The 18,561-nt window shown below is 41.4% G+C and overlaps 1 protein-coding gene across 6 annotated transcripts in view; it reads right to left on the bottom strand.

Moving 5' to 3' along the window:
- camta1a (calmodulin binding transcription activator 1a) overlaps positions 1-18,561 on the bottom strand; it is a 492,714-nt gene that overhangs the window by 263,040 nt on the left and 211,113 nt on the right. For all 6 annotated transcript variants that reach the window (XM_047362441.1, XM_047362449.1, XM_047362482.1 and 3 more), the window contains one exon: positions 8,788-8,855. In XM_047362441.1, coding sequence (XP_047218397.1) covers positions 8,788-8,855 — 68 coding nt within the window. The remainder of the gene's footprint in view (positions 1-8,787; positions 8,856-18,561) is intronic.

Below are 18,561 nucleotides of genomic sequence, written 5' to 3'. Positions count from 1 at the left end.
TTTCCACTAGCCTCAGGCTCAGGCTGCTTCCCTGGGCTCAGATTGGGCATTACTTTAGAGGACAGACAGACAGGAGGCACTATTAAGTTGGCTAGCAGTCTGAGGCTCATGAACTTGGCACAACACTAGCTGTAATCTATTGACCGTTTGCATTCTCTTCTCCAGTGGCCAAACCACAGGACTTTTTTCTATCTGTCAGTAAAATCCATTGCTCACCTCCCCCCACCTCTGCCTGCTGTTTACTCATTGTGTTTCTCTCCTTTTTCTTTCCTCCTACAGGTCCTTCTCAAAATATTAGCATATTGTGATAAAGTTCATTATTTTCCATAATGTAATGATGAAAATTTAACATTCATATATTTTAGATTCATTGCACATTAACTGAAATATTTCAGGTTTTTTATTGTCTTAATATGGATGATTTTGGCATACAGCTCATGAAAACCCAAAATTCCTATCTCACAAAATTAGCATATCATTAAAAGGGTCTCTAAACGAGCTATGAACCTAATCATCTGAATCAACGAGTTAACTCTAAACAGCTGCAAAAGATTCCTGAGGCCTTTAAAACTCCCAGCCTGGTTCATTACTCAAAACCCCAATCATGGGTAAGACTGCTGACCTGACTGCTGTCCAGAAGGCCACTATTGACACCCTCAAGCAAGAGGGTAAGACACAGAAAAAAATTTCAGAACGAATAGGCTTTTCCCAGAGTGCTGTATCAAGGCACCTCAGTGGGAAGTCTGTGGGAAGGAAAAAGTGTGGCAGAAAACGCTGCACAACGAGAAGAGGTGACCGGACCCTGAGGAAGATTGTGGAGAAGGGCCGATTCCAGACCTTGGGGGACCTGCTGAAGCAGTGGACTGAGTCTGGAGTAGAAACATCCAGAGGCACCGTGCACAGGCGTGTGCAGGAAATGGGCTACAGGTGCCGCATTCCCCAGGTCAAGCCACTTTTGAACCAGAAACAGCGGCAGAAGCGCCAGACCTGGGCTACAGAGAAGCAGCACTGGACTGTTGCTCAGTGGTCCAAAGTACTTTTTTCAGATGAAAGGAAATTCTGCATGTCATTCGGAAATCAAGGTGCCAGAGTCTGGAGGAAGACTGGGGAGAAGGAAATGCCAAAATGCCAGAAGTCCAGTGTCAAGTACCCACAGTCAGTGATGGTCTGGGGTGCCGTGTCAGCTGCTGGTGTTGGTCCACTGTGTTTTATCAAGGGCAGGGTCAATGCAGCTAGCTATTTGGAGATTTTGGAGCACTTCATGCTTCCATCTGCTGAAAAGCTTTAAGGAGATGAAGATTTCATTTTTCAGCACGACCTGGCACCTGCTCACAGTGCCAAAACCTCTGGTAAATGGTTTACTGACCATGGTATCACTGTGCTCAATTGGCCTGCCAACTCTCCTGACCTGAACCCCATAGAGAATCTGTGGGATATTGTGAAGAGAACGTTGAGAGACTCAAGACCCAACACTCTGGATGAGCTAAAGGCCGCTATCGAAGCATCCTGGGCCTCCATAAGACCTCAGCAGTGCCACAGGCTGATTGCCTCCATGCCACGCCGCATTGAAGCAGTAATTTCTGCCAAAGGATTCCCGACCAAGTATTGAGTGCATAACTGTACATGATTATTTGAAGGTTGACGTTTTTTGTATTAAAAACACTTTTCTTTTATTGGTCGGATGAAATATGCTAATTTTATGAGATAGGAATTTTGGGTTTTCATGAGCTGTATGCCAAAATCATCCGTATTAAGACAATAAAAGACCTGAAATATTTCAGTTACTGTGCAATGAATCTAAAATATATGAATGTTAAATTTTCATCATGACATTATGGAAAATAATGAACTTTATCACAATATGCTAATATTTTGAGAAGGACCTGTATATGTCACCTCAATCCTTCTCCATTCCATCTCTTTCCTGCTCTTCACCTATTTGCGTAATAACTGTTGTTCCCTCACTCCTTTCCCCTCCACCCCATCCATCACCATCCCTCCCATCTTCATCTTGTCTGTTCACTTCTCTTATCGACATGTTTCCATTTTCTAAACTGCTCTCGCTCAATCAAATTCACGCTTCCTCCGTAGACAACATTTTTTATTTTCTCTTTCATTCACTCTTAACTTCCTGCTGCCCGTGTTTGCCTCACTCCTGTCCACTCTACTTTCCCTGGTGGGCTTTATTGCACACAGCCCACAAAGACACCAGGTGGGCCTTCCTGTCCTTGTCATGGCTGTTGACTGGGCGGAAGCAGCGGGGTACAGCGTCCTTCAGGGCCTGGCACGTTGGAGCAGCAAACTATCAGCACTCCACTAGCTAAAGTTTTACTGGCTGAGTTTGGGATAGAAACAAGAAAAAAGGTTAAGGACAAGCAGAGGAGAGAGATGAAGGCATTGACACCGGGTCACGTTAAGAAAGTGTCTCTTCACGTTTACTTGACATGATGGATTTATTTCATAACTGTGGCTTGGGTCGGTGCCACTAACCCTTCTGTCCTGAATTCAGTATAGTTTTATCAAATACCTCTTCATCTTTCGTGCCTTTGTTCTTCTTTGCATCACTCCTCCTTTGTGCCATCCCATCAATGTGTCTCAGTCCTGCTGCTCCTGTTCTTTCTCCCCTCTCCTCTGAAACTCTGACCAGTAAGCCAGCCAGTGCCTCAGTGCATTAGGACCAAACAGTTTCCAACGTGCTTCTCTGGCACATCTTACACATCTTATTCACTGTGGCAGACTTACCCCAGTGCTACCTCTCTAATCAAAATAAAAACACACCACTCTACCAAATAACTTTTTTTATGTCAGTATGCAGGCATTTTCACTTATAGTGACATGCATGCCTTCTCAAGAGATGTATTAATAAAAAAGGCTATACAAAAATATTCATACCCCATAAACGTTTTTATATTTTTTCACAATACAACCACAGACGTCAACATAGTTTTTGGGTAATGTAATTTGCAAGACCAATTTTATAACTTTGAACCAGAAGGAACAAAGTTTAAAATTTTTTTTTGTATTCAGCCCTAATTTACTCTAATGCCCCTAAACAAATCCATAGCAGCTGGCTGCCTTCATACGTCACCTACTTTACCAGTGTGATCTGATAGCAGTGTAAATCAAGATGTTCACTGAAGGCCTCAGAGGTTTGTTGGAGAACATCAGTGAACAAACAACACCATGTGTCAGTTACCCTAAAACAGCTGCAGCTGTAATTATGGCAAAAGGTAGATTTACAAAATTTTCACACTGTTAAATACAAATAAATGCACAAGACACTTTTCAGATTTTAATTGATTAAAAAGTTAGAAAACTTGTGTTGGTCTATGACATAAAATCACACTAAATATCACACTAAAGAGATTGAAATTTGCAACTTGACAACATGTGGAAAAGTTCAAGAGGCATAAATACTTTTGCGAGGCACAGTACATATGCATACACAAGGATAAACACAATCCCCTTTATCCATGTATACACACACCAGATTCTGAATAAAGTGATCGCCTCTATACACAATAGCAAACAAAACAGTCATTAGTAGATTTCAGACTCCCTTTTAGTTCTGCTTCTCGCTGCTGTTGGTGTACCTGCACCTCTGGGGTGGCACCGCAGCTGTAGGTTTTAATAAAAGCATTGTCTTTGGAAGTTGTCTAAAGGGACTTGGTTTCATTTTGGAGGGCTGCTGCCTCTGCTGTAGTTGTCGTAGATGCGAGAGGAGAGAGGGCTATTGCGCTGGGACACAGGGGCTATGAGGTTCAGTGTCATTGAGGGACCCTCAACGGACTAAATCTTATTGTTTAATAGTTTCAATAAACAATTTGTTGGTGTGTGTGTGATTGGGTGCCTGTGTGTGTGTGTGTGTGTGTGTGTGTGTGTGTGTGTGTGTGTGTGTGTGTGTGTGTGTGTGTGTGTGTGTGTGTGTTTTCTGTGTGTACGAGCATGTATGCATAACATTGTGTGAATCAATCCCTGACGCGACACCAACAGTGTGTGGACATTCACCATTGTGCGGACATTTTGCCTGGTCCATACAAAGGGGAATGGGTTATGTGGGTTAATGGTAAGGTTTAGGACTAAGGTATGAATTGAGTTTAGGTTAGGTTCACTGCAAGGTATATACTGGTAATGTTTAGGAAAAACAAAAACAAACAAAAAAAGTTTAGGTTTAGGGTAAGGGTCAGGGTTAGGTTATAGCAATGAACGTAAGTCAAGTCAAGGTCCCTGTAAGGATAGCAAGATACTACGTGTGTTTGCGTGTGTGTATGTGGTATGATATGTGTGTGTGTGTGTGTGTGTGTGTGTGTGAGAGAGAGAGAGAGAGACAGAGAGAGAGAGAGAGAAGTGTCTAAAGAGAGAGAGAAAGTGTGCACACCTTCTCCATTCGTGCAATGTGTGCGCTTGTATGAATTTGGGAAATCTAAACCTGTGCAAAGTTTAAAGCACACCTTACACAATTCACTACATCAGCTTTTATCCAGTAAAAAGAAATCACCCAGTCCCAAAAAACAAACAGCAGAAACAAGAAATACTAATGCTCCACAGTTATACCATGAAACTATGCAATGGTAACAGGATGCTCAGTATAATGAGTTATCTCTTTACGACACACAGGTGTCCATTAGGTCTTTGGGCTGACCAGTCTGTGACACCATTCAGTCAACAGTTACTCCATCTGTCAGTATTCAAATACCTTGGAACAAGACCCTCAAGGGGACATTTGTGTCATCTATGATGGACAATAACTGCCTGCTCTCAACAGGAGTACAATGTTTCGCCCATGATGAGGTCAAATCAAATGTTAATGTCTAGATTTGGAACCACAATTCTTTGCTATCCTCCTGTTTTGACTCTGCTCCCACAGGCACCTTCAGATACCATCAGCAGAAGCAACATGGTCACATCTTTAAAGAGGCAAAAGGACAGAATAAGTATGGCTATCCAGAAACCAGCAGTAGAGGCAAATCCTAATTGTGCCTATAAGTGTGTACCCTCCTGTAGAGTGAAGGTGCAAGGTAACGGCCATCTTAAATCACAGCCTGGCTGTGGCCTTCATTAAAGCCATAATGCTAGGCTCTCCCTTTAATGGAAATGGAAGGCAGAAAGGCTGTTGGTGTAAATTAAAGTGTAAGGCCCGAGTAGGGATAGATTTCCCCAGCTCTGACAGGTGCAGCCTGAATTAGCTGTAGTGCTGTTTGAGCAGTCAGTGGGAGAACACTGGTATTGATTTTAAGCACTGTTGCACTTCCTATCTAAAAGGGAATGTGTATTACTAGAGCTGAGCACATCAATCACTCAGCATTCCACCACTGTCCCCTGGCATGCTTCAGATTTTGAAATAATAAACAAACATAAACAGACCAAAACAAAAGAGGAGTGCTGGCTCCATCATTGCTGCATGGATGATACTCATAGACATCAGCATGAATCTCACAAAAGACATCTGTGCATGAATCCTGTTGGTCCACTTCATTTAATCTTCCTTGTGGTGACAGGATGCCATCTCTATTCAGGGCATGTCCTGCATTGTGTGTCACCTTGGTCAAACAGCTGGCGTCAGCTCCTTGAGCTCTGGCTGTGGCTCACTCCTCTGTTTATGACCTGCATGTGTCAGAGCAGTAGCATCCGTGCAGTGCAAGTGGTGCAGCTCTGTGCCTCTCTGTGTATGACCCCGCTGCTTATCTCTGCTTTCCATCATACCCCGTTGACCCAGTCTAGAGATGCAAGCTGGGGAAGAATTAGCCTTCTTAGCCTATTCCCCACAGGGGTCAACCCACAAACAGATATGCTGACAGCACAGCCGCAGTCAGACACACGCATGTATCTTAAATTTGTGCAATAACAAATAAGACGGCAGCATTCAACCACAGGTGTGCTGAGTGTGACATCTCACACGTAACCTGGAACATAAAGCTTTTCATGTAAAGGCTGGAAATCAGTCCGCTCCCATCAGTTAGACACAAGATCCATTCTTTCACCCTGTAACATCCATCACTACACCCACCCTTTCACTGACTTTAACAAAAATACAAACACCTTAAAACCTTTCTTCCTGTCTCTCCCACTTGGAAACACACAAAAACAGGACACACAAACATGCACACCACGTCATGGATTGATGGCTTTGATAAAGCATGGGATGTGTTGTCAGGTGTTTTGTTATCTCTGTAAGTGCACTCTTGGACATATTCCCTGGTGACACATCTGAGCTACCACAGCACCTACACCAAGACATGGCCAACATGAGCCACCTGGGAATTGACCATCAGACCATCAGTGGGTGACAGACTGTAGCCAGGAGCATTTTGGGAAGAGTGTGTCTAAGAAGTCGCAGGATCAAACCTCACCCATTCTGGCTGTCTTGTTCTGTGCTTTTAGGTGACAGGATTTGAGACATTTGTGACACACTGAGAATACAAGCTTTTTTATACCGATTGGAATGTATTGATCAGTGTTTATTAAATGTGTGTGTTCGAAAGAGAGCAACAAAAGGGATTTCGGTACCAACTGTAGCAGCTTGCAAAACTATTCACACCAATTGAACTCTTTTCTAATTTTGTCTTGTTACAACCACAAACTTCAATGTATTTTAATGGGAATTAAAACAATAGATCAAATTAAAACTGCATAAGTGTGAACGGTAAAGCAAAGATACATGTTGTATCATATGTTAACCTATTTTACTAATAAAACTTTGACTAGGCCATTAAAACACATGAAGATGATTCAATCTCAATCATTCCATTGTAGCCAAAGCTGTATGTACATTGTCCTGCAGGAAGGTGAGTGTTTTTTTTTTCTTTTTGCAGCCTATAACAGATTTTCTTCCATCCATTTTGCTGTCAGCGCTGACCAGCTTATCTCCCTCTGCTGCAGAGAAGCACAACAAAGCATAATACTGCCACCTCAATGTTTTACTGCAAAGATGCTGTGTTCAGGGTAATGTTTACTGTTAATTTTCCACCACACATGGAATATTTTTTGTGGGCCATAAAGGTCAGTGTTCTTGTCATGTGACCACAGGACCCTCTTCCTCATGTCTGCTTTGTCTCCTACAAGGCCTGTGATACTGCATATAGGAATAAGGATAGCTTTCTTTGAACTTTGGCTGTTTTCTTGTCCCTGTTCCATAAAGGCCAGAGTTGTGGTGTGCACTACCAATAATTGTTGACAGATTCCCCACTTTAGCTTTGGATCTTTGCAGCCCCTCCAAAGTAACCATGGACCTCTTGGCTGCTTCAGTGACTAACTCTCCTCTTGTCCAACCTGCCAGTTTGGATGGAGGCCATGTTTTGATAAATTTAAAAGTTGTGCCAGACTCTTTGCATTTTTTAATGATCAATTGAAGAGTTCTCTGTGAGATGCTCAAAGCCTGAAAGGTTGTTTCATGGCATAATCTTGATTTCTGAGTTTTCTGGTGTGTTTCATGGTCTTCATGATGTTCACTAATGTTTTACAACAAACCTCTGAGGCCTTCACACAACATATTATACTTCTGAAAGCACTTGGTTGCATTAGATTTTGTTAAGGTTCATGTATCCTTTTCCTTCCTCTTCACAAATATAGCCTGCATTGTGTTGGTCTATCACGTAAAATCCCAAGAAAATACATTGTGGTTTGTGGTTGAAAGAAAAGTGAAAAAGCTCAAGGAATGTAATTACTTTTGCAAAGCACTGTATACAGCCCACATCTGAAGATTGTGAAGTTTTATGCTGAATTCTAACTGTTTGATTCAGAGAGCAGGCAGTTCTACTTGATTAAAAATAAAAAGAAACAAAAAAGCGGAGAGCTCTTTCAGTCAGTAATTACACAAGCAAACATTTTCTAATTGGCAGTGCCTTTATGCAGAACTCTTATCAATGCCTCTCAAAGGCAGAATGAGAAAGGACAGGGTGAGCAATGGGTTCTATGCCAATAGGCCCTAGGTCCATTTACACATGGATGAGGATTGTCTGAAAAACCAAAATAGCAAGCTCGGCTGTCTGAAAAAATTTTTAAAAAAGGGCCTTATTCCGAATGCATGGAGGTGCAATTTTCAGGGAATTGTGTGAAACAGGTCGCCTTGGTTGTAGCAATGAAATGATGGGTTGGTCTGACAATTTGACAGTACTCATGACAGTCTACAACAAGCCAAGGATGTGAATCCTGCTGCTGTCTGATCCTAGCAGATTAGCCAAAACAACTCAAACAAAGAGCAATCTAGTTCTGTCAAGTGTCAAAGTCACGTGCATTACTTTCCTGCCAAAAACACAGAGCCTAACATTTAGCATTAAGTTTTATTGGCTGAAGTTAACTGAAGAGCGAGGGGGCATATTTTTTTCATCTAGATGCATACATTAACAAGCTACATGAAGTGCAATCCAGGAACCCCTACACACTTCCAAATATCATAGTTACTCTTGGCATTTTATTCCACATGTGGGTGTAACTTGTGACCTTGTCTGCTGAGTGCTGAATGTGCCGACAGATCGAAATGTATTAACATACCACTCAAAAGCAGATGTTGTGCTAATGCCTGTTATGTTAATTGGCATGTTAAAAGGCAGTTATTAGTCAGTATTAATATTCTATGATGTATTTGGAAACTGTGAACCTTTCAAAACAGCAATCAGCAGTGAGTAAAATTAAACATTCCCACCCTGAACTTGAAGGGGTCGCCCAACTGTCTTAAAAAGATATGCAAAACGAAATATGGTAATCTTAGCTCCTTGAATGTACTAGTTTTGAGGCCATGAATTTAAAAAAATGTATGTTTAAAAGAGGGCAAGAGCGTAATTGTCTTACCTTGTTTTAGGGGATGTCGTTAGCCACTCTTCATGCTTTTCAAATGTTATCAAGTAAGCTGCAATCTCCTGTGAAACAGAGAGGAGAAAGGAGAGAAAAGGAGTAAGGCTTGAATATGTCATCTTTAATCACTGTTCTCTTGTGTTTGTAATACGTTTGTGAGACTGCTTCATTGCTATTCAGACAGTCTAACCAGCAGAACAAACACGGGAAAAGATGGAAACAGGGGCAGCGTCGGGGAGTTCAGGCAGGTAAGCTCACCCGGATTGAAGTAAAATGAAAGACAGAAGTGGGATGCAGCTGAGGTCAGATCATCTTCTGAGACCATCTTTGTTATGAAAGCTTTGATCAAGTTCTCCTCTGAGGACATCAAGGTGCTCTCAGAGAGATTGACATCTCTGTGTTTAAGAGCGAACAGCTTTTAACATTTTAGGTCCGATCCTCCCCCAAATCCCTTTGATCTGCCCTTGACAGTCCTCTATGGATCAATCCACTCTTTAACCTTTCAATAATAATTACATGCAAGTCTCACAATATTCACATGGGTGCGTACTGCTACTTCTGAAAAGGCTGTAGATCCTTTGGAGTCCTTTGTGTACAAGATATGCTATAGACACTGAAATAATAATTTAAAAAAGTCTAAACTGCCACTGGCATAAATAGAAATACTTCAAACACTTTTGTGTTTCCCAACCTCACCCCGCCTACCTCTATCTTAGTGGAAGGAGAGAACACGCCAGACCATACCCAGCCATTTTCCCACCAAAACTAATGGGTGGAAATAAAGGAACTTTAGATAATGGTTGACAACCTAATGATTACTAGTGGCAGCCAGCAAATCAATCTTGAATGCAACGTTTGTCAGACTTACACAGAGCAAGACACAAAAACAGATTTGACGCCTTCCTGCAAGAAAACATAGGTTTCTTATTTATTAATAATGTATGTCCTGCTTGAACCACCTGTCCAAAAAATGCAAGGTTATCCACATAACCAGAAAAGAGCCTTTACACTTCATTGAGTTATAAGCTAACCCTAACCGTATACGAATGAGGCTGCTTGGACTACAGAAGCCTCAAATCTAGACAGTCAACCTTTCAAATTTCAGTTGGGTAGTTTCTGTGTCAAGTTTGCATATAACCCTGTTCCCTGGATACTAAATTTCTTTACAAGTGAAAATGCACGATTGAACTCTTTTTTTAAAACTGATGTACAACAGCTTTTGCGCATAGATTGCTGTGATAAACCCCCAGTTTACCACAAGCCCAACCAGGACTACGCCGGCTGTATCCACTTTATGATTGGATTTCCTATTCTGACCATATTAGGCTCTCAGTAGTTTGCCATCTCACCACATGGTCCCTAACTTCGAAACATGATGAAGCATCATGTACCTAATCTGGTTTAACATTTAAAGCACATTATTATATGTGGCAGTGCTTTGAGCGACAGATGAGTGGTGTAATGACTGTTTGTTTTTTTTTCTTTTGTTTCTTTTCACAAGTAGGGCTTCCGGTTTGGTGAGCATGGAGTAAAGACGTGCCATCTTCTCGCTCCTTAAATTCTTCCTGCAAGACCTGCCTGCTTTTATTTTAGTCGGACATCCAATACTGAAGTGTTTGCTACTTTTTTGTTGTAACATCTTAACATCATTATGCCGCCGAAACTTTCCAAAACAGGTGAAAAAGTGTCCAAAGCCACCATCACCAAGGCCGACTTTATAGCCTCATTAGCCGAGCTCGGGTCTGAGCTAATATCTGAGCTGAAAACATCGTTCACAGAGGTCAACGACAAACTGGATGGAATTCAAGAGACTGTAAATAGCCATGATCAGCATTTAACATCGCTGGAGGAAAACGCTAAGTCTTTTCATCAGGGTTTCATCAGGGTTTCATCAAGGTGGAGGACAGACACAAGAGGCTACATGCTGAAAACGAGAAGCTTCGGGCTAGGCTAACTGAGCTGGAAGGGAGTGGCAGAAGGAGCCACATCTGGTTGGTCGGTATACCTGAAGGCATTGAAGGTCCACAACCCGGTCTTGTTTTTTCTCAACTACAGCGGGACGTGTTTGGTCATGACACTTTTCCGTCGGCACCGGAGCTGGATCGCGCACATCGCAGCCTGATGCCTAAGCCGGGTCCCGGAGGTAGGCCACGGCCCGTCATACTCTGCTTTCATCGTCATCAGAACGAGGAGTTTGTGGTTCGGGAGGTCACGAAGAGGGGTGATCTAATGTACCAGAATGTCCTGTTCAGGATCTACGAAGACTACCCCCCTGACGTAGTGAGCAAACGGAAGGAATATAGGTGCCTAATGTCATCTTTATATAAGATGGGACTGAAACCGTCCTTGTTATACCCGGCAAGACTCAGCATCACACAGACTAACGGAACCCGAACTGCATTTGGCTCGGTGGCTGTGGCTGAGAAGTTTATTGAGGACCTTAATAAACCATCTTGAGTACCATACCTGTGTGAGTTAGAATTATGCCTAATGACCGGCAAATTGCACTGACTAAGTAAGTAATAACTGTAGTTATGGGTTCTGGGTTTCTTATGGTTAAGTGTATAAGCTTCAGTGTTACTTGGATAACAAAGCATCCAATTTGCCTTGGCCTGACCTGTCTTGTTTATTAGCAGGGTATTTGCTAGGTTTTCCTAAGGAGCAGATGGAGATGTTATTTAGATAGATTTTATATGGAGGTGCTGCAAGTAGATAGGGAAGGTGTGCTTCTTACAGCTAGTTTCGCCTTGGGGTTTTGGTGAGGGTTTTTAGGTCCCGCTGCCAATAACAGTATTTTCTTTGGATACAGGAATTGCATTTCTGCAGGAAACTCATCTTAAAAATCCTAAATATTTGAAATGTGGGTGGGTGGGGCAGCTTTTCCACTCGACCTTTCGGGGCAAGGCCAGGGGGGTTGCTATACTGATTAACAAAAATGTTCCCTTTATACTGTCTCTATAATAATGATGTCATATTAGCTAATGTATATGCTCCAAATGTTGATGAACCCCAATTCTTTTCTCGCTTTATTAAACTGCTTCCTTGTTTAAACTGATACCAGCTCATTATGGGAGGGGATTTGAATCTGTGTCTGAATTATGGGATGGATCGATCATCAACGAGACCAGGTTATGCCCTATCGAAATCAGCATCCTACTCAGATATTTGGTATTTTTTACAACCCAACGACAGACAATACTCCTTTTTTTCTCACGCTCACCATAGCTACAGCAGGATTGATTACTTTTTTATTAACAATAAATGATTACAGATGTTCAAGCATGTGAATACCATACCATAATAATATCTGACCATGCTCCATTGGTACTTAAGTTTCATATACCTGAAGCGATGACACCCAGGAGGCACTGGAGATTTAACCCCCTCTTACTATCTGATGAAAAACTTAAAAAAGTTTATGTCGGATCAAATTTCCCTGTTCCTGGATATCAATGTGACCCCTGAAGTTTCCATTTCAACTGTATGGGAGGCACTTAAGGCATATTTACGGGGCCAGGAAATATCTTTTGTAGCCAAAAAGAAAAAGAACAGCTTGGCCAAACACAGACATAGATATAAAGAACACTCAAGCTCCATCATGGGATTGATATAAAGAATGCTTGAAATTAAATGCAGAATATGACTTAGTTACTTCACACTCTATAGAATACCTACTATTGAAAAATAGGAGTAACTTGTATGACCATGGTGATAAGGTCGTCGAGATACTGTCAAGACAACTTAAAGGCACCACAGCTAAACAATCTATTAAAGGTGTAAAATCTATCTCAGCATTGTAAGGTCATCTCAGATCAGCAGGGGATAAATGAAGCTTTTCAACACTATTATGAAGAATTATACAGTTCTAATAATCTCTGCAATCGTGATATTTTACAGATTTTTTTCAAGGGTTTACCTATTCCAATTTTGTCTTCAGATCAGGTCTCTGCCTTGGATGCACCAATAGCAGGAAGTCAAAATGGCAATCAAATCACTGCAATCTTGGAAATTTCCTGGGCCAGATGGTTTACCTAGTGAGTTTTATATTACCCTACACAACTTGTGCATGTGATGGCAGCTATGAACTCGGACTCTTTTAAATGGACTGAACTTATATAGCGCTTTTCCAGTCATACAGACCGCTCAAAGCGCTTTACACTAGAGCCACATTCACCCAATCACACTCACACATTCATACACCGATACGTAGGCAACTTGAGGTTAAGTGCCTTGCCCAGGGGCACATCGACATATGGCAGGAGGAAATTGGAATCGAACCCACAACCTTGTGATTGCAAGACGACTACTCTTCCTACTGAGCCACAGTTGCCTTTTAAGAAAGGGTCTCTCCCTGCCACCTTAAACCAGGCATGTATAACACTTATACCAAACAAAGATAAGGACCCCTTGGACTGTGCATCCTATCGGTCAATATCCTTGTTAAATTGTAATCATAAAATACTAGCTAAGGTACTGGCCCAACGATTGGATAATGTTTTGCCTGACATTGTCTCTCCAGATCAAACAGGTTTTGTTAAAGATGGACGCTCTTTCTTTAATATACATCGACTGCTCAACATTATGTACTCCACATGACAGGATGCCTTCTCTGCATGGATGCAGAGAAGGCATTTGAAAGAGTAGAGTGGAAATACCATTTTGAGACATTGGTAAGATTTTGGATTCAGTAGCACATTTATCGCAAGGATTAAGTTATTATTTGCCAGCCCTTCAGCCATGGTTCTAACAAATAATTCTTATTCTAAACCATGCAAACTACATCGTGGGACCCGCTAGGGTTGCCCTCTTAGTCCCCTTATTTTTGTACTAGCGATTGAGCCCTTGGCTATAGCCATTAGAACTAGTGGTTTAATCTATGGTATTACCAGAGGCTGTGTAGAACACAAATTATCCCTTTATGCTGACAACCTCCTCCTTTTTATTTCCAGGGTAGAGACAACTATTCCCTTCTAAATCTTCTCACTTAATTTGGGAAAATCTCAGGGTACAAATTAAACCTGCATAAAAGTGAGCTTTTGACATTAAATTCGGATAGTACTGCTCTTGCAAATATTAGAGTACCTTTTAAGATTGCTATACATAGCTTTATTTATTTAGGTGTTTCTGTAACCAAACTTTTTTCAATCCAAGTAAGAAAGGAGCAATTTCTGCCGTTTTGAGACTGATTTTTCATTTGCAATTCCCTCCCATCCCTGGAAAAAAAGCAGCTTTGGGAGCAAGATTTGCAAATCACAATCAGTGAGGCAATTTGGGTGAAAGTTTTAAAAAGAATCCACTCCTCCTCCATGTGTGCAAGATACTCCCTTATTCAATTTAAAGTTGTTCACCGGGTGCACCTTCACAAATCCAAATTGGCTAAGATTTATCGAGAAATAGATCCAACCTGTGATAGATGTAAATCTGAGGAAGCTACTTTGATTCACGTGTTTTGGTTTTGTCCTAAAATACAAGAATTTTGGGGAGATGTTTGTGAAGCCCTTTCTGCTGTTCCTGCAGTTAAAATCACCATGAATCCAACCATGCTGCTTTTTGGGGTTGTTCCAGAGGGGTTGAGCTTACCTGTTGGGGGACACAACGTTATTGCTTTTTCAACCCTGCTGGCGTGCCGCTTGATCCTTTTGAGGTGGACAGATGCTGCCCTGCCCACAGTAACACACTGGATTAAGGATGTATTATCAAATTTAAAATTGGAGAAGATCAGATGTGATGAGCAGATGTGATGATGAGAGGCTCGGAAAATAAATTTTACCAGATTTGAAAACCTTTTCTTTCTTTCTTCAATCAACCCTCGACACAAGTTCAGGGATAGATGGCTTAGTCAAAGCGGTTGGTCTGATATTGTGCAGCAGTGTATACTGTTTTGTATTGTATGTATAGTATCTAAATGACATTGAGGACTGGGTTTGTTCATTAATATGGGGTGGGTTTGTTTCTGTTTTTTTTCCCATTGGCAACTTTGGGATGTTTGTATGTTTATAATGAAAACCCTTAAATAAAACATATAAAACACAAATTTTCACAAGTAAAGCAAAGGTTTCACAAATCATAACTGTGTTTTAAAGAACCTGTAATCAATATAGAATAATGTAGAGCATATATGACCAACAATTTCCATGCTTGTCTCAGTCTAAGGTGATCCTAACATTTTTTGTGTTTTGACGAACAGCATAAAGGTTTCATAAATGTTGAACTGGGTTTAAAAAAATCTCTTTCCATTGAAGAAAAATCCATTTTAAGTTTAAGCAGGAAGAGTATTTTAGAATTTCAGCTAGAGATAATTAAATGCATCTAAATTCCTTAAAAAGAGTAGTGGTTGTCGAATCAGATACCAACTTCAGCATCAGTAGCCAATTGCAGTGTAAAGGAACGTTTTCTTACAGTACATATACTTAATTTGGGCAACTGTGGCACCCTTACTAAGTTGTACCCTGAGCAGAGAGCCATATCACCTGTATCAAAACCAGCCACTGAATCTATCGTATGGTAACAGATAATGACTGCCATTGACCAATCTAAATCTTTAAGACAGCTGACTAATTTTATGGAACCTGCGTCCATCCTTATTGGTAATTTATTAAAGTACTGTTTGGAAAAACGCAAGACAAGCAGCTACAGCAACAACAACAACAAAAATCAACCCTATTGCTTCTATGGCATCCCTGAGACTCTCTAAGACCTCCTTTATTCCAAATCACTTAGGTATGCACCACTGCAAAAGGTTTCCCATTGGCTCATCAATGGTGTGTCACAAGTGTGACCTGGCACAGAATCAGCCGACTGCCGATAGCCTGTAGGGATGCTGCAGGGTGCTGCGGTGTGAGGGGTTCCCAGGCTGGCAGGCATCCCAGATGAAGAGGGGGTGGTAGCAGGACTAGTTCTGTTGCCTCCAGGAGCAGGCTGTGAGATAATGCAGAGCTGATTAACTTCCTTCTCTCTTGGCCTTAACGACCAGAGGCACCTAGGCCATGACAAGAATGGAGAGACTTAAGAAAAAGATAGGAAGGAGGTGAGGCTTCCTGGAGGAGATTCGGGCTGCTCTTCTGGTTTGTAACATTTGTAATTTTACGGGAAAAAAAGCAATAAGAAACTGAAAATTAAAGAAGCACTCCAATGTTGTTGACAAAATGAGAGAAAGCATAAACACACATGGGGAATTTGTGAAGGTGAGGAGGGGGGTATAGACATGAGGGACTGCTAATTAACTAATAGTAACATTACGTTCCTCCTTGTATTTCCTCCTAAATTACATCAGCAATTAAATTAATTCTTTGTCTTCCTCTGCTCATTTTGGGAAGGATAAATGGCAACAAGAAACTCGTTCAGTGACCTCTGTGCCTCTGAGCACCTAGGCCTTTCATCACTCTTGCCTTTAAAATTGAGCCACAGCTTCTGTCTCAGTGGACAATGATAATATAGAGGGCCACATGGCCTCATATTAGGAAGAATCCAAACAAAACAACTACAAACTACAAAAAAGTACACCTCTACCTCCGGCCTTTTGCTTCCTCCTCCCTATCTGAACAGATGCCGGGGATTATTCAGAGCCCCCGACCAGCCATAAAGGTGCAATAATCTCATGGCGAGGAAACAAACAAAAACAGACGTGCAGCCATTAAACAGCTGCAAGGAGACAAAGTTTGCATAGGGCGGCATTATGAGAGGCTAGCGCACTTTCAGGTTGAGCAAACACGCTTGAGGGTTAGCGCAGAAGGTGGGGAGTGGGGCAAATGCGTAAGCAGCGCACTGAACACTGATGGTGCATCAAAGTCAAAGCAGCTGCCGTCAGTGGGCTCTGAACTCTATCTGCTGACCTCGCTGCCTCTGGCCTGCTCTCCGTCACTGGGGAAATATTCAGTGAAGACTCTCTGAACATACACCTCCTACCTCATATGCCCCTTAAAGTTAGAATCCACCATTCATGTAAGACTGTTTGTACTTCATTTCTTTACACCTCAGTTCTCCTCTGTATCATGATGGTAACTAATGCTTTATCCCTAGGTGTTTTTCTGCACGTCTCAAATTAAGGCAAACTCCTATGCAAAGTTGATCTTTATAAAGAAATAAACATAAGCTTATAGTGAAGCAGTAGGTTAGCACAGACAATACCTCCTCCAATTGACATGGTGGTTTGAAAGAAATGGGACCTTTCATTTTCCAGGGAATATGGCAACCTGAAACTGTTTGTTGTAAGGAAGCCATCGCATTTGTTTCTTTTGTCTCTGCAAAAGCTACAACACTCTGTTAGCAGCGGCGGCCGTGCCTAAACATGACAGAGCAGTTTCAAGGCTGATGGAGACGGAGAGGCTGTTTGCTCTTCTGTCTGCCATGCCAGAACCACAAGCTCTGATTACAGGTTACCTGTCTGTGCGTAGCACTTCATTAACATGCATTCAGGAGCTGTCCCTCACTCATCAACATGTTCTCTGTCCTCATATCCTCCACACACACACCCTTGACTACCCCACTAAAATAAGTGTCTCTTTCCCATAAACGCCAAGGTGAAAAGGAAGACTACCGTGAGAAAATTTCCATTCTGTGATGACTGACTTTTACTGTCTCGCTTTTCAAATGATATTTTCACTCTGACGGTACATTTCCTCCAGAGAGAATCATCTTTTGAAATGTCTACCTATTTCAAATCAGAAATGAGACTGAAATATTCATCCCATTTTATGTCATTGTATCAAGACATGGTAGTGTGAGCGCAAAGGGCAATAAATTTTCAGGAAAACGTGCATGTTTGGAATCATCCCATAGCCTAATAGTATTAGGTTTTACGATGACTTCAGCAGAAACTGCTCATGAGCCTGATCCGATGAATTTTCCTAAACCTGTGTAATTCATACCTCAACAAATGTCAGTGAAAGGCATTGTCAGTGCTTGACAGATACATTCCAATGTAGATTTACTATCCCTGGATGACCAGAGTTCTCTAGTTCTTCCTATCACCACCAACTTTGATTTATATAACAACAAAGAGATATGTTGAGAGCGGCAACGCCTCAGCATTTGGATGACAAGCCTGATCCCTTGAAACAACTGTCACTGTGTCATTAGACAGGGAGAGATGAGTCTTTTGGCATTACCTCAGGACAGATCAGACACCAGTCTCTAAACACCATCCATAATTTTTCTGTTTTCCTTTTGCAAATTTGTGCCTTTGAGCCATCCAAAATAACACACTGAATGCAACATACAATTTGAAAGAAAGACATTTCCAGCCTTGTTTTAAAACTCCCCTAATTAGAGTTGCCTTTCAGTAAAGTAGAATACCATCAAATAATTATGCTACATTGGCATGTAACTTCAAAAATGATACTTTATTTAGAGTTAGTACACACAGAGCGAACATTTCCAGTCTTTATTTCTAATTTATATATTTTTTTGCCTTACAGTTAATAAAAGCGTAAAATTTAGTTTCTTGTAAAAATTGAATATTTCAATAGATTTTCAAGAAAGAATGTCCAGCAGGCAGTCACTAAGAACCTCCAACTAGGAGGGTAAACCACAAAAGATGAGAGATTTATAAAGGATGAACTGCAGCCACCATCAGTGCCTTAATTACACCTGTATGAAAATTAGACACAACTTTTACCACCCTTGTGTTAAGCCCCAGGGTAGACGTTCTGGACAACTGGAGCGTTTCACCTGAATTAAGGAGGAAAAGGACTGGACTTTTGCTCGGTGGTCTTAAGTCTGCTTTTTCATTTGGAAGGTCCCAGAGTTTGGCTGAATGATAGTTAAAGTACA

Source organism: Girardinichthys multiradiatus, chromosome 1 (genome assembly GCF_021462225.1).
Source record: "Girardinichthys multiradiatus isolate DD_20200921_A chromosome 1, DD_fGirMul_XY1, whole genome shotgun sequence".
NCBI classification, from domain to species: Eukaryota; Metazoa; Chordata; class Actinopteri; order Cyprinodontiformes; family Goodeidae; genus Girardinichthys; species Girardinichthys multiradiatus.
Note: the sequence above shows the minus strand (reverse complement) of the source record. Positions and strands in the feature narration are given on the sequence as shown.